Source organism: Pelobates fuscus, chromosome 2 (genome assembly GCF_036172605.1).
Source record: "Pelobates fuscus isolate aPelFus1 chromosome 2, aPelFus1.pri, whole genome shotgun sequence".
In the NCBI taxonomy this organism is placed as follows: Eukaryota; Metazoa; Chordata; class Amphibia; order Anura; family Pelobatidae; genus Pelobates; species Pelobates fuscus.
The window spans coordinates 392,989,683-393,011,186 of record NC_086318.1 but is presented as its reverse complement, the minus strand read 5'-3'; the positions used below and the strand labels follow the sequence as shown (position 1 = coordinate 393,011,186).

General features: G+C 38.6%; 1 protein-coding gene across 2 annotated transcripts in view; it reads left to right on the top strand.

Annotated features, from left to right (window-relative positions):
* The window catches only part of KCNK2 (potassium two pore domain channel subfamily K member 2), a 200,527-nt gene that overhangs the window by 50,689 nt on the left and 128,334 nt on the right, over positions 1-21,504 (top strand). For both annotated transcript variants that reach the window (XM_063443837.1, XM_063443838.1), the window contains exon 2: positions 10,110-10,420. In XM_063443837.1, the coding sequence (XP_063299907.1) occupies positions 10,110-10,420 (311 nt within the window). The remainder of the gene's footprint in view (positions 1-10,109; positions 10,421-21,504) is intronic.

Here is a 21,504-nt window from a genome sequence, read left to right as displayed (position 1 = left end):
TTGATATTTTATTTTATAAACAGTATGCTATCATGGATTGTCAAGATTTGTGTGAAAATAGCCACGCACTATAGTGACATTCCACATCAGCTGACAGACTTCAAGGTTAGTTATAACTGCATTCAAGAATAGTATGTGGAAGCAGTGTAAGATGCACATTGATGATCGGTATGTGACTGAGGGGAAAATTAGAACAGAAGTGGAACTAAGACTGTGGAAGGTCACTGCTTTGTTCATCATTATATGTTGAGAATCGTCCTACTGAGAAAGAATTAAAGAGGATAATGCAATACTTTGCCAGGTGGTAATATTAAAATAATTACAGAGCTATGCTGCCAAGTTTATTTATAAATAAACATGTCTGGACAGTCAATGGATTTGAAATAATTATATCAGGGTCATTTTAGGATCATTTATTTTCTTCCTGGACGACATCTGCTGTTAAAGTGGATTTAAAAACTCTTCTAAAAGGATACTTCCTACTCAACATTTATGTGTATGTCAGGTTACAGAAAATTGTTTGTTTGATTATAAATATAAGTAGCATGGATTATACATTTTGCCAAGGAAGTGTATTTTTTTCATTTCTGGTTTGCTTGTAGTTGGGCACAAAAAAAGTCACAAAGTCTCTCTTCATATTACAAATTTCCTGCTCTTCCTGCAAGTTGATGGCACACATACCAGCCTGTCCTTTCAAGGTCACTACCTTGGTGTCACCTCTCTGTCAATCAGTACATTGGCTCCGTGTGCTAGCTCTAAACCACTCTCCTCCCTCCAACATAGTTACACCCCTTTTTGGCGCTAAATCCTGCCGGTGACTGCTGCTCATACCCCTACTGCTAACTTGCACTTATTGGCCTTCTTGCAGATGGCTCCCTTCTTATGGAACAGTGTGTCTTACCCTACATACTCTCCCCTAGTCTTCATTTTTTTAAGAAGTCCCTTCCTTAAAGTCCACCTCATCAAAACAGTCTATGGACTGCAAGGGTAACTCTCTTAACTTAATTATCGGGTCCATTTTCCACTTCACTCTCACCATCCAATTCTGCTACTTTCCCACCCTGTCACTTGGTTACTATCCTTAATGCTCACCTTACTATTTTGTTTTTTTACCTCACCTCCTCTGAATTGTAAGCTTGTTTGATCAGGGTCCTTGTCAACCGATTGTTACTGTCAAAATGTATAATAGTTTGTCTCATGTGGTCTTAAAGTCCCATTAATAATACTGTAAAGTTCTACTGAATCTGTTGACACAATATGAATGCCAATAAAAATAATAGTAGGTACAGTTTTTACCAGACCTCCTTCCAGGGTTCCAGTAGGCTCAGTTAATATGGTTTGCAGCCTCTGGGGAGTACATGTTGAATATAATATCCACACAATAGGTCTGCCTGCTTACAACATTTGTGTCCAGAAGGTTCAGAATTCATGAACTACCTTTGACTATAACTATGCCTTGAGACCTAATGCTAATCGAGGTCATCTAGCTTAAGAACCTGTCCATATTCCCATATCCAAATTTCTGGTGTGTGTGTGTGTGTCTGCAGGAGTCAAACAAAACAAATGGAATGCACCTAATTATTTTACCTGTGGTTGAGGACATACTTTAGCAAGACAAAAAAACATAGCTCAGCATGAAGTCTTGGAACCTCATTCCCCATCCACCCACCAATAATTGACTCCGTCTTCCATCATTTTCTGCAAGCCACAAGTTTAAAATGAATTATAGATCAAAAACATCTGGGGGATGCAGCTGACAACCTTTTCCCATAGTTCTTCTTACTACGCTATAGTTAAAAAATGATTGTGGGTAAAATAATTAACTTTTGGGCTAACAGTTAAAGCCACAAGACAGCCAGTAGAGGCACTTCCTGCTGTTTCATGGAGTTTAAGTTTGCACATTAGGTTCCTCCTCACAAAGACATCGGAGCAGGAGATGGAAACAAGTAGGTATTTTAAGAGTTATTTAATTCTTTGAGTACTGAATGGGAAGGGGGTGGGTTTTGGTATAGAGGGGCTAAAGGAACACTATAGTGTAAGGAATACAGCTTTAAATTCACACTATAGTGTTCGTTTAAGTTAGAAAATGAGCTGCAATGGAGAATTTTGTCAAGTCTCCACAATGTTTAGTTTAAAAAATAAAATCATCAGTTTTGTTGTTTTCTGAGTGCCATGCCAATGTGACCTTTTATTGATTTCTAAGGAACTATAGTTTTCATTTTAACTAGAATAGAATCAGCCTGCAAACTTGTTCTCTACAAATTCTTAAAAGGTTCTTTTGAGTCTTGAAGCTCCGCAAGGCTTAGCACTGAACTGAATGGTTCTGTGCATTGCAACTGCTCAGCCTATAATAGTTATAGCCATAGTCATATAATTTAAAATTGTAATGAGTAATTGTCAGATTTGCTTGTACACCATCTTTTTGACGTGTGTAGTGATGCATTTAGTAATATTTAATGCATGTAACCTGCCAGAAAGAGACAAACAGTCTGAATAATCACAATAATAACAACAAAGTATCAACAACAGCAATGATGCACTCAGGTCTTAAGGATCACCATAATAGAAACATTCAAAAACCACAGAGAACTAGGAAGCCAGTTAAGGACAGTGGTTTCCTGGTAATGGAACCAATGAAAACCACATGATCCCTGAAAACAGAATAATGATTTGGCAGATGACAGATTTATCTACTGAAGGAATGTGTGCTAAAGCAGGTTTGGGCATCCATGAACTTCCAAGTGATTAAACCGAGACTGTATGAAGAAGTCTAAAGTACAATCATTGGAAAAATAAAGTACACCCTCTTTGAATTCTATGGTTTTACATATCAGGACATAACACCAATGCTCTCTTCCTTAGCAGGTCTTAAAATTAGGTAAATACAACCTAATATGAACAAAAACACACAACATATTACACCGTGTCATGATAGAAAGCCAAACGGAGAAGCTGTGTGTGAAAGACTAAGTATACCTTATGATTCAATAGCTTGTAGAATCACCTTTAGCTGCAATAACTTGAAAGTTATTGTTTTCTGTATGACTTTATCAGTCTCTCACGTTGTTGGGGAGGAATTTTGGCCCACTCTTCTTTACAATGTTGCTTCAATTCATTGAGGTTTGCTGCCTCTTGTTTATGCACAGCTCTCCTAAGGTACCGTCACAGCGTTTCCATCGGGTTAAGTTTTGGACTAAACCTGGGCCTTGGCAACACCTTGATTTATTTTCTTTTTCAGGCAATCTGTTGTAGATTTTCTGGTGTGCTTAGGATCATTGTCCTGTTGCATGACCCAATTTCGGCCAAGCTTTAGCTGTTGGACAGATGGCTTCACATTTACCACTAAGATACTTCGATAGACAGTGGAGATCGTGGTCAACTCAATGACTGCAAGGTTCCAGTATCATGTGGGTGCAAAACATGTCTAAATCATCACCCCTTCACCACTCTGCTTGACAATTGGTATGAGGTGTTTGTGCTGATATGCTGTGTTGGTTTTTGCCAAATGTGGCACTGCATTATAGCCAAACATTTCCACTTTGGTCTCATCTTTCCAAGGGACATTATTCCAGAAGTCTTGTGGTTTGTTCAGACACAACTTTGCAAACCTAAGCCGTGCTGCCATGTTTTTTATAGAGAGAAGAAACTTTCTCCTGGCAACCTTTCTAAACAAACCAATACATGTTCGTTGTTTTTTATTTTTTATTTTTTTTATTGTACTATCATGAACTTTAAAATGTAACATGCTAACTGATATCTGCAGAGTCTAAAATGTAACGCTTGGGTTTTGTGCAATTTCTCTGAGCATTGCACGGTCTGACCTTGGCGTGAATTTGCTGGCACATCAACTCCTGGGAAGATTGGCAACTAAAAATATAAAAACATCTACACACACCAGTGTAATAAGACAGCAGTGGGGGTAAATAAATATAAAATACATTACCCTATGTCTTCCTTAAACAATATAACTAAACAATTTTTTACAATAAACATCAACATTGTGCAATACAGTAATACACCATGTAGCAAATGATCAGTAAGTGTGACAACCTCTATGAAAGCTAAAGTTTTTGCAGTTTGCGGGTCTGGAACATTCAGGTTTGTGTTAACACAATACCAAGGAGGAAATACATCAGCAATGATCTTAGAAAAGCAATTGTTGCTGCCCATCAAACTTATAGGTTATAAGGCCATTTCCAAACAATTTAAAGTCCATCATTCTACAGTGAGAAAGATTATTCAACAGTGAAAAACATTCAAGACAGTTGTCAATATTTCTCAATATACCCAAAAAGTCTACAATAAAAACATCACAAATAGTGTAATACAGTAAAACACCATGTAGCAAATAGTGGACTATTGCACTCATAAAAATAAATTGCTAGCAGGCAGAACAAATAATCACTGTAGCAGGAATCCTCTATGCTGAACATCCCTCATAGAGAGACATTGATTCAATACATCTCTATGAGGAGATGCTGATTGGCCAGCGCAGTTTTTTGCTCCCATATTAAAGCATTGGATTGACCGAGATCATCAATTCTGATGATCTCAGCCAAGTAGGCAGATTGGGGGCAATAAATGTATGTTTTGTGCTTAATTAAGGGGTCAAGGAGGCCAGCCTATAGTGTTCTTCTAATTCCTATGGAGGCAGTAAAGGTGTACTTAGCTTTTCATAGATGGCTTCTCCATTTTGGCTTTAAATAAATTATGGAATAGTGTAAAATGTCATGTGCTGTTGTTCACCTGAGGAGTAGTGATGTCCCGAACGGTTCGCTGGCGAATAGTTCCTGGCGAACATGGCTTGTTCGCATTCGCCACGGATGGCGAACATATGCGATGTTCGGTCCGCCCCCTATTCGTCATCATTGAGTAAACTTTGACCCTGTACCTCACAGTCAGCAGACACATTCCAGCCAATCAGCAGTAGACCCTCCGTCCAAGACCCTCCCACCTCCTAGACAGCATACAATTTAGATTAATTCTGAAGCTGCATTAATATTTTTTTGTATTATTTTTTTTTTTCTTAGACAGAAGTGTGTTATATTTGAGCATGCTAGGCTGAACGTGCGTATATCATGGCTAGTTGCACTGAGGGTATGAGTATATAGCAGTACATTGTTGTGAAAGATGGCTGTCATGTTTAGGGTGTAGCTTGCACGTTATCAACTGTGTATTTATATCAGCAGCTCCACCACTAGTTATAAATCAAGTGTGAGTCGCCCCATGAGATGAGACTAGTGAATAACATAATACATGAACAGTTAAGGTAAAGGCATGTAAGGAACTACGACAATAAACTCTTTAGGAGGTGAAATAATGACATGTTTAAACGCTTGCTACTTTACGATTAGTTAATGTGCAGAGAGCAGTTCATGTGATTAAAGGCATGGTGTGGAGGATTGGCTATAGTGGGACATGCTTGGCAGGCTGCTGTTTACTGCTTGTGCTCATCCGATCCCTTTTGGGCACCAGGTGCAAACCCTGGGAGTCCCTGATACCTGGAACAACAAAGGCAAGTCTCTGGCTGAGTGCCGGGTTCACGGCTTGAGGTGGTGGAAGCTTGTTTTGTCAGGTGGTCGGATCTGTCCCGGTGGTGCTTCACGTCCGGTGCGGGATTGTGGTGGCTTAAGGTGGAGGCGAGTGCTTGACGTGGAGCAGGCTCTGCATTTCTGTTTGTGCCTCTGGTCCCGTCTTCGACGCCTTTTGCGTTGGTGGATTTTAATGGGGACTGCTTCGCTTAGCTGTGGTGGAGCTTGTTGGGGCTGTGGTGGAGCTTGTTGGGGCTTTCTGCTTGTTATTTGCTTCCAAAATTGATTAAAGAGTCTGTCCAGCTTAGACTCAATATCCTGACATGCTTTGCTGGTACAAGGAGGACACGCGGCTGCCGCCATATTTGGAGAGTCGCAGATGAGTATGTCAGCCTGGGTGGCTGTACTCTGTGCGACCATTAGCTCCAGACAGCCTCTCAGGGGTGGACCGGGATAACCCCCACCGGTCCGAGGGGGGGTAACGGAGCTCCTGCCGGGAAGTAGCTGCTCCTGGGAATCCCAGGATCGGGAGATCGGCCGCCTCTCCCGCCCGGTGAGCACCAGGCCTCACTTGCCACGCGGAGGTAAGTAAGACTCTGTCGAGTTGCTGACCGCTATTAAGCATGTCGGGTCGGTCAGGTAGGAGCAACATTGCTGGGTCATCCCCTTCTGGGGTGAAATTTGCTTGTTGATAGCTGCTTAAAGTGAGATATTGAGGGAGCTCACACAAAGTGCGTCTTTCCTCCATGACAGCTAGGCCCCACCCTCCGGAAGCTGCATTCTTAGTTCTTTTTTTTTTTTCTGTGTAATCTAATTGCAGTTGCCTGCCTGCCAGTGTGTGTGTCAGGCTCACAGCGTATACTGTGCCCACTTGCCCAGTGCCACCACTCATATCTGGTGTCACAATAGCTTGCATTTAAAAAAAAAAAAAAAAAACTTTTTTGACTGTAATATAATAGCAGTCAGTTTCCTTCACACGTGTGCGTTTCAGGGCCTGCCAGGGCACAGTGTCACACCAGTGCAACTCATATCTGGTGTAACAGTAGTGTACATTTATAAAAAAAAGAAATACAGGGGGCTTGTTGTCACCTTTCGGGGACCCTTGGTGTTGTACGTGGCTGGGTGGAGGAAGAGACCTTCAATGACATCAGTGAGGACAAGGAACGGGACATGGCTAGCTTGGTATCCAACCTTGTGCAAATGGGGAGTTTGCGGTTGTGCAAATGGACTGTTTGCGGTTGTTTGAGGTGCGTTAAACGGGGAGTTTGGTCTGTCACTGTGAAGCACCCTTACACTACCTGATCGATACAACATCATACCTGATGTTTTAAAGCACGTTATTCCAAACAATTTAGGAATGTTAGGTGATTTATGCCCTTTATGGATTAAAACCAGACTCTGCATTAACTATGTAATTTTCCATGGGAGTTTTGCCATGGATCCCCCTCCGACATGCCACAGTCCAGGTGTTAGTCCCCTTGAAACAACTTTTCCATCACTATTGTGGCCAGAAAGAGTCCCTGTGGGTTTTAAAATTCGCCTGCCTATTGAAGTCTATGGCGGTTCGCCCGGTTCGCCCGTTCGCGAACATTTGCGGAAGTTCGCGTTTGCGAACGGAAAATTTTATGTTCGCGACATCACTACTGAGGAGGTATTTACCTAATTTTGAGACTTGCTAAGAAACAGAATACTTTCTCTTCCCCATAACTATAAGAAAATATACGTGAATAACGAGACAGCTAATTGAGCAGTGAGAATGCAGGGGCATGATCTATACACAGAAACTGCTTTATTAATCTAAAGTTGTTTTGGTGCGTATAGTGTCCCTTTGATCTTTTTTTTCCCAGCATTAATTATTTAACTATTTTATAGGCTGATGGACAGCCTGTGAATGGGTATGCGGGAACAGGAAAGATAAGGCAGAAGGTGACCCGAGGGTGGATTACCAGGGAAAAAGGCCACAATCTTCACAAAAGTGACACCTAGCAATGCGGTTTCTAAGGAACGTCTTAATATAATCAGGTTTACAGTATAAAAACACAAACAAACAAAAAATGCAGGCCTGTTGGTGTCAAACGTTGCGTGTTTTCAGCCATGAGACTGACTTGACAACGTTTTTACTTATAAAAGCCTCTGAGGTTTAATACAGATATGTAGCATATATGCAGAGCCAAATTACCCATTATGTGTTGGAGGGGTCCTGTGTAGGCCTGGAGTTCTGGCTCTAGGGGCCCTCTTTGGCTGGCTGTAGGGGCCCTCTTTCAAAAAGATCTCACTGCTTGGCCTTGAGGCCTTGTGTGGATTTCTTAAAGTAAACAGTGTTATATGTCATTTATTTTGTATTGCTGTGAGGAATACCAAAACAGTAACAGCAATTTACATGTAAGATACGTTTTATATGTCCATTTTATTGCATGTTGTTTTAGCACTCAATAGAGAATCTGGAGTTTTATTGTGACCGCCTTTACGAGGTATTTGCATTTGATTTTAAACACTTGTGCCCTCTGCTGTGGTGTACGCTTTGTATGAATTTTATGTTTTTTTTTTTGTTTTTTGTTTTTACTAATTGTCTTCTTCTATTGATGTAGAACCCCACCCCACTATGTCCTGTAAAAATATAGTTTAATATAGTTAAAGTACCTTCTAGACTTGCAGACTCCAAAAGGTTGTAGTGATAAAAAAAATCATCTCATTTCATGAAATCTTAGAGTAATGTGGTGTAAGTAAGATTGGTATCAAGATGCAGTCATTAGAAAGTGACTTGATTATACATTCATTAAGAGTGATAACACTCATACAGCATATACAATCATGAAAGCACAAATTCAACTTTTGAACTGAATGGTGACCATAGTGAGAAGTATGATTACATGAAGATAAGATAGAAGTCAGTGTGATGGGTTCACTTTGGGAACATAGAAAGTAACAGCCTAGGAGGAGTTTGTGATGTCAAATTGGATGATCGGAAAGTTACTTATAAGGGAAATTAATTATGGATGTTGAAGGAAGACTTGTCTTTCTACGGACAGTAACGCCATTCATTATCATAAAATGAAAAGATAACATCTGTACATTAGCACACACTTGAAAACAAGGGACAGATCAATATGTAATACTTGCAAAACAACTTCCTGTTGACTGAAGTGATCAATATATATTTATTTAAAATCTAGCTGTAACTGAGTTCTTATACCATGTGGCAAAACGTATGACTGTTCTACAAAATTATTGTGTCAGTGACACACAGTTAGATAGTAAAAATTTTTCGAAAGAATTGCTGCTTAACAACAGTTGCCTATTAAATTAAAAATAATAGATGTATAGTGATATAAAAATGTATATAACCCATTTATAACACACAAGAAGCAATTTACTCTTGACACGCCTGTTGATCCAGTAGTGAAAGCTTAAAGGGACACTATAGTCACCTAAACAACTTTAGTTTAATGAAGCAGTTTTAGAGCACAGATCATGCTTCTCAGGTTTCACTGCTCAATTCTCTGCCATTTAGGAGTTAAATCACGTTGTTTCTGTGTGTGCAGCCCTTGCCACACCTCCCCTGGCTCTGACGGACACTGCCTGCATGAAAAAAAAAAGGTTTCATTTTCAATCAGATGTAATTTACCTTAAACAATTGTATCTCTTTCTCTGTACTTGTATGTGAACTTTCTCTGTACTTGTATGTGAACTTTAATCACATACAAGAGGCTCTTACAGGGTCTAGCAAACTATTAACATAGCAGGGGATAAGAAAATCTTAATTAAACAGAACTTGCCATAAAGGAAGGGTAAACTTTAGATGACTCTTTACAGGAAGTATTTAGGAAGGCTGTGCAAGTCACCTGCAGGGAGGTGTCACTAGGGTTCATAAACAAAGTGATTTAACTCCTAAATGGCAGAGAATTGAGCAGGTGCATGATCTATACAACACAACTGCTCCATTAAGCTAAAGTTGTTTTGGTGACTATAGTGTCCCAACTTTTGAAAAAATAACTTTATCTATGCTAGCAATTCTTAACCTCACAAATAACTGATGTTAGATTCTGTTTAATTATTCTGTTATATCCATTTTTTAGTATTTTTTTTGTGTTTAATGTTGTCATTTTATCAGTTTGCAGTATATTTCTTTGCATTTTAGAAGGCAGAAATTACCTTGCGATCCATGTCCTCCAAACCATATTTATTGACCAAATATATTGGCATATGTCTACTCTCGCCCGCAGTTGAATTTACATACAAGGTTTGTCAATGAGTTTTCTGAAGCACTAAGTCACAGCTTATTTTACAATAGCCATGATATATATCCCTATCCTATACAGATAATTATTATATAACAAACCTTATATAACTTACATTGTAGTGGCTTTTTCGGCTAACCATGACATGACATTATGTTACTGACTCTCTCTGACACAGCTTACTTTTATCAAACAGTCCATCACTATTATCAATATCTATCGCTGGGGTACAAACAAAGTTAAATTACAGATCACAAGAAAAATATGTTTTAGTGTCTACTTGGGCTATCTGACCTTGGGTGAAATTATTTTGATATAAAATGTTGTTTTTCATTTACAGTGGCGGCACCTGATTTACTGGATCCAAAATCAGCAACTCATAACTCCAAGCCAAGGTTGTCATTCTCGGTCAAACCCACGGTGCTGTCCACTCGAGACGACAGGGACGTCGCAATGAATGTCATGAAATGGAAAACAGTATCAACTATTTTTTTAGTGGTAGTTCTCTACTTAATCATTGGAGCCACTGTATTCAAAGCACTGGAGCAGCCCCATGAAACTTCCCAGAGGACAATAATGTTTATACAAAAGCAGAACTTCGTTTCTGATAATTCGTGTGTGAATGCAACAGAGCTAGACGAACTGATTAAGGTAATCATCTCATATACAATTTATTTAATCCTTGGAAGTAAAATGTGTTTTTAAAAAAATGGTCACCGCATGGTTATTCCACTTTTCTTAAGTATTTGGAGCTTTCAATACATATGACACTGACACTGTGAAACATTTAAGATGGAAAGGACTGCGACTTGAGTAGGAGAAATTGCTGTCATCTGTCAAAACACTGTGATCTGCAACCATTACAGGCGTCAGATAAAATTATAACATACATAAGAACAGATAGAGATACATAATGCATGAGATATTTTTTTGGTAACTATGCCAATTCCAGTGTGATCATCGAGAAAGCCAGGTTTGAGCGATATTGTATTGAAGTAAAATAGATACTATAAACTTTACCATTTTAGATCCAATTGGATAAATTACATTTGATGTTCCATGAATCATCCTGATTTTTTTTTTTTTAATTCTAATATGTATCCTATTTATTGGGAAACTATGTATGTTTCAATTAATATGGCAGACACCTGCTGAAATTGCATAGCTTTATATGCAAGAAAAAATATACACTAACCAAGCATCACTTTTTGTAGAGACTCAAATCAGCCTGTCTCTATTCTGGTGGGCCATGTTAAAATTTCATTTAAAATTTCATTTTTAAAGGAACTATGTGTTTGATAAATGAACAATGTGAAGGGGGACAATATTAACATCTATAGGCCAGATCATACTTGAAAAGGTATAATTTCTAATCAAAAAAGTTGGTGCAATTATATAATTAATGTGTTTTCACATATATATCAAGTGTTTGCATATCTTTAAAATGGCAGCATTAATAGTAAATATTTCTATGTCTATACCTGTATTTGGGAAATAATTTGAGATACAAATAGTATACATTGCTCTCATAGATATCATGGGAGTGTTGTGTTGTGTATAGTAGGAGGATGCATTAGATAAGTATATTCAATCAATACATTTGCTGGAGATTAAATTGCATTGTTTAATGGAACACTTGCGCGTGATGTAGTGGTTGTAGTGGTTATGGTGCTTATATTATTTCTTTAACTGAAGGGGAACTTTTTATTTAGACATTTGTAAACGACAGATCTGCTTTAAATGCTGAATTATATATATATCACAAGTAGTAGAACTCATTCCTACAGGTATAGGTGATTCTCTGTTGCTCACTTACTAAAGTGCTATTTTAAAATCTAGAATATTAAAGGAACAGGCTGAATTGAGGCTGCCTAGAAACTGCATGGGTGGAAGGAAGCTTTAGATGTTACCGCTTTCAAACTCAATCTGAGGCTGTTGATGGCATTATGTGGGGTAAACTTTCACTTCGAATAACATCGTTATTGAGGGTAATCAGATGAAAGTTGTTGCAAATCCTCGTACTCTTCATAGTATAACACAGTGGTTCCCAAATTTTGTAGGTTCAAGGCACCCTTAATATTTCAGTATTATTCCAAGGTGCCCCAAGTCAAATTTTCTAGGTTGTATATCTGTACAGCGCTGCGGGCATTACTGGCGCTATAGTGTAATGTACAGTGTTGGTGTTTGAAGGGGTGCTTGTATATGTTTTAGTGTTTTAGTATAGGGGTGTGTTTGTTTGTAATATTTGTGTTTGATTGCAGGGGTGTGTCTGAATGTAATGTTCACTCTTAAATGTGGATGTGCATTTGTGTGAAGTACTTGTGTTTGAGTGATGGGGTGTGTTAGTATATATGTTTTGTTTGTCTGAATGCAGGGATGTGTTTGTATGTAATATTTGTGTTAGATTGCAGGAGTGTGCTTGAATGTTGTGCTGGTGTTTGACTGCTTGGACATACATGCATACATACTTACACAGATATTCATGCATATTAACACACAGATGCATATAAATACACCGACACATACACACAAATTCATATAGACACTGACACATACACACATATAGATACACAACGAGATATACACACATGCACCCTGACACACACAAACATTGATACATGCCCACACCCTGACATAGATACACACTGACAAAAACACACACCTTGACCCACAGATGCACATATACAGATGTGTGTGCGCACACAGACACAGAAGCACACTGACATATATATACACACACAGATGCACACCCTGACACACACACTCATACACATATACACACTTATACACATACACACACTCATACACATACAAACACTCATACTTTTACACATACAAACACTCACACTCATACAAATACAAACACACACACTCACTCAAACTCATACACACACCCATACACACACTCACACACATACTCATACTCACACACATACAAACACCCATACACATACACTTACACTCATACTCATACACACACTCATACTCATACACTCAAACTCATACACACACTCATACACATACACACACAAACACACACACACACTCACACACATACACACACTCACACACAAGTAATTTTTTTTAATATCTCCAGCCACCCTCCTGTTAGCTTACCTTATGTGCCAGGAGGGTGGCCTGGAGTCCTGCTGCTGTGGGAGTGAGGGGTCTGGCTCTCTTCATGTTCCTCTGCCCTCATGATGTGGCTGCCTCCTCTCCCTCCTGTGCTGTCACCCTGCAGGATGCTGGGAGGAAGTGACAGGCTGTCAATTCCTCCCAGCCGGCCGACATTACAGGGGCCCGGTTGCGGTCTTAAAGGACCGCGGCACTCGACCGCTTCCCTGTTGAGCAGTAATGTTTTCCGCGGCACATCGCGGCACCCCAGGATGCCGTGGCACACAGTTTGGGAACCGCTGGTATAACAGATATTTTCTATAACAAAAGTAATTGGTACTAGTTCTGATTGATTGCTTGAGAATTGTCAACTTGAGACTGTCTCAATATTTTTATTTATCTCTTTTTTATACCCTGTGCGTGGGTATCACATAATCTGAGCATGCATGCATAAAGGGAGACTAGAGTCACCAGAACAACTACAGCTTGTTGCATTTTTTTGGTGAGTAGAATCATTCCCTTCAGGCTTTTTGCTGTAAACACTGTCTTTTCAGAGAAAATGCAGTGTTTACATTACAGCCTAGTGACAACTCCACTGGCCACTCCTCAGATGGCTGTTAGAGGTGCTTCCTGGGGCAGTGCTGCACTGGGTGACTGACATTCAGTGTCTCCACCCTCTGAATGCAGACACTGAACTTTCCTCATAGAGATGCATTGATTCAATTCATCTCTATGAGGAGATGCTGATTGGCCAGGGCTGTGTTTATCTTGTGCTGGCTCTGCCCCTGATCTGCCTTCTTGACAGTCTCAGATGATCCTTTGGGAAAGCATTGTGATTGGCTTAGACCACCACTTCTGATGATGTCAGCAGACAGCAGGCAGGTCAGAGGCAGACAGGGGCAGAGCCAGCAGCTGCAGACTTGAATACAAGTAAGATTTTACTATATTTAGGGAGGCAAGAGGAGACAGGGGGGCTAGATGGTGGTTTTAACACTATAGGGTCAAGATTACACATTTGTGTTCCTGACCCTATAGTGTTCCTATAAGCAACGCACATCAGCTTTGCTGGCTATCATGCTCTATGCCAGCTCCATAGTAATGTATAACAGAGAACAGACAACCTTGTTGAGGTAATGCCTCCAGGAATACTGGTATTGTAGATCATGAAATAGAGATGAATAATGATAAATCCAGAATATACTGGCTTTCTTTGAAATAATCTCTCAGGTTGCTTTCTGGAAAGGAGTGAGGATGTCACAAGAGAGAACAAAGATTATTCACTTAGATAACTCCACACGTTGGCAAATCCATGCTTCTGTAGCGGACATTATGAATTTGTTCTGTTCTTATGTTTCCAAGAAGCGACATTGCTCTTGCAGTCTTTACAATTTAACAATACGATTGAACAATGAATTCTTGGCAATGCCATAGTTTTTGTGTGCCATGGTAAACCTTTTTTTAAATGAAAGCTTCTTTCACATATTTATCTATTTTTATAAGAACTGGTTCATGTTTGTGCAGTAATGAGATATTTTGTATTGTGCAGGATTTTGTATGTTTGTGATAACTACCATCCACCTAGAAAGTATTAGTTGACATCTTTTTGACAGTAGCATGAAATTCATCATTATTATTATTATTATATATCATCTTTCAAAAACCCATGCAGTATTGTCACAGAACAAGTGAAAACCAGAAAGATCAATGTAACTGTTTCTTAAAGACTGATTATACTGTATAAAAAGTCAGACGACTCAAGCACTGTATAGTACATCTCAGGATGTAACCCCCGTTCTAGGTGGAAATGAGTGAAAAAAAAACCTGATGTGAATATCTTTGTTTTTGAAACTTGATATTCAGAACTCTTTGTATAAAACTGGAGTCTTGCATACACAAAATCTATAGCACAGCAGGAAACTTAAAATTGGTTTTCAACTAATAAGAGCAGTATCAAATCATGATACCTTCTGCCGTCGAATCTTGTGATTTATTATTATTATTATTATTAAGTGGAAATTCTATCTATCTATATATATATATATTTATCTATCTATCTATCTATCTATCTATCTATCTATCTATCTATCTATCTATCTATCTATCTATCTATTGTCTGTTTATCTAGAAACACATATCACACAGATGGCCTCCAGAAAGATTCCACAACAACTAGAAAAAGTCATTTTGTGAGCAGCATAAATAAATGCACTTTTTCATTATTTGACTTTGTAGAATGTTTATGTTTCCTCGGGACTAGTGATTCAAAGGGCCAAACCAGAACAAATGGCCAAAATAATTAGTATGGATGTGTTATTCTTAATAACAATATAGTTAAGGATGTACACCAAGTCACTATGTTATAAAATACTTAACTTTGTTAAAACATCATAAAAATGTAAAACATCCAAAAGACATATAAAATAGCGGTAAGGCTTATGAATTCACAATAGCAGATAATGTAAACATTAACCTATCAGTAATTAAAACACATGCATAATCTCCAACTCTTAACGTTTTTGCATTGACCAATATCTTTATGAAAGGACAAGTGTAAGGTGTTGTAATTTAATTTTTAATTTAAAAAAAAATGTTCCTTTTTGCAAACATTTTACGATCTCTGCTCACAAAAAAATGAAAATCTCCTCCTTCTCACAACGTATTGTGTATACATGAATGTAGAGGAAATACACTATATGGCTATAAATAATAATGTGTATGCCTACCTATTGAGTATCTTATTATCATTTCACCAATGATGGGCAATCATTATCTCATTGCACCAATGACGGGCAATTAATGATGTCTCTCATTTGGTTTTACAGCTCATCTTTTTGGTGTTTGGTGACGATCAGGACAGAATGTCATGCAAACTAATTAATATGCTATCATATCTGAATGGATATCATGTTATGCATAATTCAATAATAAAGTACTTTCCCAAGTCTATTCCCAGAATAATTGGAAGTGCAGGACCATCTACAATAGGGATGACCACTAGGTAGACCTCTCCAGCTGTTGTAGAATGGCAAATTAAAAGATTGCAAAATAAGCTGGGAACTGTATATTTTTAGAAACCTGAAGGTCTAGCATTTGGCTACCCCTGCTCTAAAAGATAATTGTGTGCTGTTGCACTGAAATATTCCTTCAGTGGAATTAAGGCACCTGACTTCGAATCATGTTAATCAAACTAGGGTCAATCTTCCACCAAACTTCACAGTTGGCACTATGCAGTCAGTCAGTAATGTCCTTTTGACATCTGCTAAATACATAGATATCTGTTGAACTGTTCGATGCTGAAGTGTCATTTAATATATCTTTGTTATGCTCCAGAGCCCCAAGAAATAGATATTTAATCAATAGGCCCAAAAATTAGGTATCAGACCAGTAAAACTGGTCAATTTCCTTGTGATATGAGTCTACTGTAATGATACAGCAATTTATAATTCTATATCTTTTATAGTGTTTCCCATTGGCAATACACCACCTTAAAGAAAAATAAACTCATGTGAGATAAAAATCAAACAGTGATTGTCTTACAAACAAGAAGGTAAAGCAATAAATACATTATGAACAGTGAGACTTGTCAAAACAGCTAGCAAGATGTGGAATGAATGCATGGCAGGTGTATGCAGTTCTACACAAAGCGAAAGATTTATTGTGCAGGGTGAATAAACATAAATTATTTAAATTGGTGCTTCCTATACAATACAACTGTACCATAGAAATGCAAGAGAACGAAACTTAGCCTGGCCTAAAAATCCATTATACAAGTTCACCTCTCTTTGGCTAGTGCTATCGAAACATTCTTATTTAGCAATTGTAGACAATTAGGCATTGTATCGGACAGAGGACCTTGGATAAACTCCTCAGTTCTGTTTTTTATTTTTATATAGATACTTTATTTTTGTTGCACATTTACATATAAAGATTAAGCAATTAGGCAATGAAGAATTCTGCAATTAAGCAATTGGGCAGTAGACAATAATGCAGAATACACATTATACACACTGCAACACTTTCCATGTATTTTCATGAATTTAAGAAACTTTTATGTGTCCCTGTAAACATGGTGGATCACCCTGGAAATGGGTAAACTAGAAAAAGTCAATTCTATACAAAATAAAGCCTAGGTTTGGTTATCTGTCAGTTAATGAGTAATCTCTACCTTGGGTTTGTGCTTGGTTCAATGAGGTAACGTGTTTCAGCACAAATGTAGTGATCTGTTTGACATCCGAGCAGTGGACAGAGGAGGCAGAATGCTAGGCAGGGGTTTTAGGCTTACTCAGGGTAAGGCCCTGTGTCCAGAGGAAGTTAGAAGCTTCTGAGATGTTTCTCAGATGATGTCTGTCTTCCTAGTTTTGGAAAAATCCACAACATGTATTTTACTAAAAGGAACATGAATACTGCTTACTATTTTCCTCATTTTCCATAGTGTGATAATAAATTAACAACCCATGTCCAGCTATGAAAGGATTGGTTGACTATGTTGCAGTAACATGGATTTCAAAGGCATAAATTATCAGTGGAAAAATATCATCTTCAGCCAAGGGAGCTCAGCTATACCCACTGCCCTTCATTCTCCAACTCACAAAATAGAACATTTGCCTATTTACAGATGGTGAGACCCTTTTTGGATCTTCCCAGACATATTCATCATAAATAATATACAAATATTTGCTTCCAGTCCACACCTCGGCCTACTATGCAACTACACTGTCCCATCAATAAAGATTTAGAGTAGATCATCTCTTACAAATCTGTGAATGAATTGACCAATACCATGTAAATAATCATTTAGATATGCTACTGTTGCAAGAATGCAAATTCACCTTAAGTAGATGTACCTTGTGGTTCGTCGAAAGTAGGTGAAATTACGCAGTGCATTTAAAATGACACTAGAGCGACACATTCAAGTTTAAAGTTAGTTATTGTTGGTGCTTTTTTTTATTAATATCTTTTATTTTGTCTTTAAATTAAAAACAGTTGCTCTATAAAACCACCCTTCTAACCCCTCCGTTCCAAGTTGCAGTGTTTCCCATATCGATTAAAAATAAAGCGAAAAGCCATGTCATCACTAATTTTTCTTGGAATCGTAGCTCACCTGCTAGCCATCTGTAGTAAAAAAAAAAACAGCAATTGAACTACAGCTGCGAGAAATTTTTTTTCCAGATGACTAATCACATCATAGCAATTCTGCAAACATAATGTATAGATAACATTGTCAGTAGACATTTGCATTCAGTTTAAAATAAGTCATGATTTGTGAGACTTTTTGGCAATCGATGATCGTTTAGTTGCTAGAAAAGCCCAATCCCATACTCATGGGGTGGATAGGCCATGTGTAACAGGTGGGGGCTCTATTAAAAAAAATGTGGTGGCATTCTAAAGTTCCAACAGCCCACACCCATGAATGGCAGGTGAGAACTGTAAAAATGAACAGGAAAAAAAACAGGTCCCCCACTGCCCTTAAACATAGTTCGCAGGTTGGGGCTATTATGTAATAAACGGGAGGACATCTCAGTGTCTACTCCAACCCCCTTCAGTGGACTTATGAGTCAATCAATCAGAGTGTCCTACCTACATTCCAAAGCATTTTGGAGAGCCCGTGTGGTGCTCACATGAATTTCTGCTTTTGAAACATTTTTTATTATTTCTTTGAGTTTTTTTATTCCAGTTTCTGGTATTTTCTTAATTTTTAATAGTAGTGTTGGGATATCATGGCTTTTTATTTGGTCTTTTGTTGGGCTGAAGAAAAAAAACATTTAAGAAAATAGAAAACAAAGTATGATTTTTTTTATTTTTTTTACAGATATTAGTTGTATTGGGCCACTTACTCTATCTAGGGTGAGGGTGATAGGTAGAAATGTTTCATTGGCGGAGATGTATAATGAACCCCTAGACACCTAGAAGGGATGGGAGAAGGCCTGTACATTTGGGAGGTGGACATTGGCATATCCACACCCTAATTTCATTAATAGCCCCCACTTAACTCTTGGGTGGGGGGATAGAGGGTGAACGTGCCATTGATTTTTACATAGAGCTCAACACTCGCCAACCATGGGTGGGGGCTGGGAAGGACAATGTGATGCCCCCCATTATTGTTTTACTAGACTTCATCTGCTGCCAAGGGTGGGGGCTTGGTGGACATTAGCAAATGTTTTCAATAGTGACCTGTCCACCCTCAATTATTTATTTTTCTTTCAATAGCTAATATTCATTGACAGCTCCCACCCCTCCCCGATATTTTACTAGTGCCTGGGCAGCAATAGTAATATTTGATTACTGTGATCTAGCTGGTCACTGTTTAGTAGACACGCTCCCACCCACTGCATGGCAGGTGGGGACATTAGGGAGGTTTCATACCTCACTTATAGTAATATGGGAGTTATAGGACCCACACCAAGGTTATTATTATTATTTTTTTTTTTTTATGATTTGCTATTTTAACTATTTTGGTTCATCTTAAAGGGAAACTCCAGTGCCAGAAAAACGATCCGTTTTTCTGGCACTGGAGGGTCCCTCTCCCTCCCACCCCCCAATCCCCGGTTACTGAAGGGGTGAAAACCCCTTCAGTGACTTACCTGGGACAGCGGCGATGTCCCTCGCCACTGTCTCCGCCTCCGCGACGCTCCTCCTGGTGATTACGTCGGCCGGTGGGCGAGACTAATCTCGCCCACCGGCCGAGGAGACCTAATGCGCATGCGCGGAAATGCCGCGCATGCGCATTACGTCTCCCCATAGGAAAGCATTGAAAAATCATTTCAATGCTTTCCTATGGGGAATAGAGCGACGCTGGAGGTCCTCACACAGCGTGAGGACGTCCAGCGACGCTCTAGCACAGGAAACCTGTGCTAGAAACTAGGAAGTGACCTCTAGTGGCTGTCTAATAGACAGCCACTAGAGGTGGAGTTAACCCTGCAATGTAATTATTGCAGTTTATGAAAAACTGCAATAATTACAGTTGCAGGGTTAAGGGTAGTGGGAGTTGGCACCCAGACCACTCCAATGAGCAGAAGTGGTCTGGGTGCCTACAGTGTCCCTTTAACAGTTTTTCCCTAAACAAATGCATGGATGAAATTTGCCTGAACCTTTTTTTTTTTCAGAAGAATCAATTCATACTAACTACATTTTGTGCTGTTTGCCAGTCTACTTGTCACCTCTATCATTTAATATAAAGTCGCCTGTATCAATATAGGTAAACTTTAACAATAACATAGCAAATAGGATACACGATGAAATAAAAGCACAAATAAACAAATACATACATAAATGTAAAATCAGATTTGGGGAAAAAAAAAGTTGATCTTACATACAGATCCAGCTCTCTATTTAGTTGTCAACGAGGCAATACAAATCTTTGTGATTAGACATTAAGGGCAAACACCGAAAAGCTACGAAAAGCAACTCGTTTAGAAATTTCCAAGTTGTGATCTTCTGATTTCCAAAATTTTTCATCAAGTGCTCAGTGCTTTAACCCCTTAAGGACCAAACTTCTGGAATAAAAGGGAATCATGACATGTCACACATGTCATGTGTCCTTAAGGGGTTAAACTGGCTTCAAGATGAGCATAGTTTATCAGAATTCCACAGGAGTACTATCTTTTTCCATTCTATGCTTTTTCGATATACAGAACATCGATGCTGAGAACACCACAATCCTACACTGTTATTCATTAGATGAAGGCAGCATAACTCTACTCGGAGACTCCCTTTGTACAATTACAGCTCTTGTGCTATATTCTCTGCTGACTTTTTTTTACCTTTGCCACCAGAGGCGATAAAAAAAAAATCAAACTCTGTTAATACAGTCTCCTCTTTATTGTCTTTCAATCTATTATTTTTTTAGTGCAATCAATTTTCAATTCCGCTGACAGACTTATCCATTTGTACACTGTTCATAGTGTGTCAGCTGTCTGTACCTTATGATTTCTTCCAGTCTCTATTCTAATCTCCGCCAGAAATGTCTTTATGAAGGAAGAACGTTTCTAGGGTTTCGAACTGAAATATATCACTTTTTCTGACAGTGATAATTTTATAGTTATACCTTGTTATATTTTATCCAAAGGACAGAGATCACAGATCTATCAAATAATGAAAAATATTTGACAAGGTGAAACTGAAACCCAAGATGTTTCAATGATTGAACAGTAAAGTGAGAGGGAGATCTGAAACATGTATGTTCTCCTACAGTATATAAAAGAACATCGCAAAATATCCAATAAATATATGTAGTGTTATAGAGTAGTAGGTCAGCAATATACTCACTTTCCTTTTAAGACACTACGAGCAATCATCACAAATATTGGGCAGTTTCTCCTTCCTTACTCCTTACTTGCATGCTGGACTGGTATATGGAGGTCCTGGTGAGTCCATGTCAGCTGTCACTTGATGTACCACTTGAGAATGCAGCAGTTAGCTGTCTGGTTGTGAACAAACCAGACAAAGACAAAACCCTAAGCTGTTCATATTATATTTGCTGTTCTTGCAAAAAAGAAACGTATATCTCCCCATTAAACCTCATAAACAAGGACAATTCAGTGGGAACAAAGCCACCCACTTTTTGTATATATGGTAGCATTTTAAGTTGTTGGTTATGGGAGCAGAAGAGTTTGGATGAACTA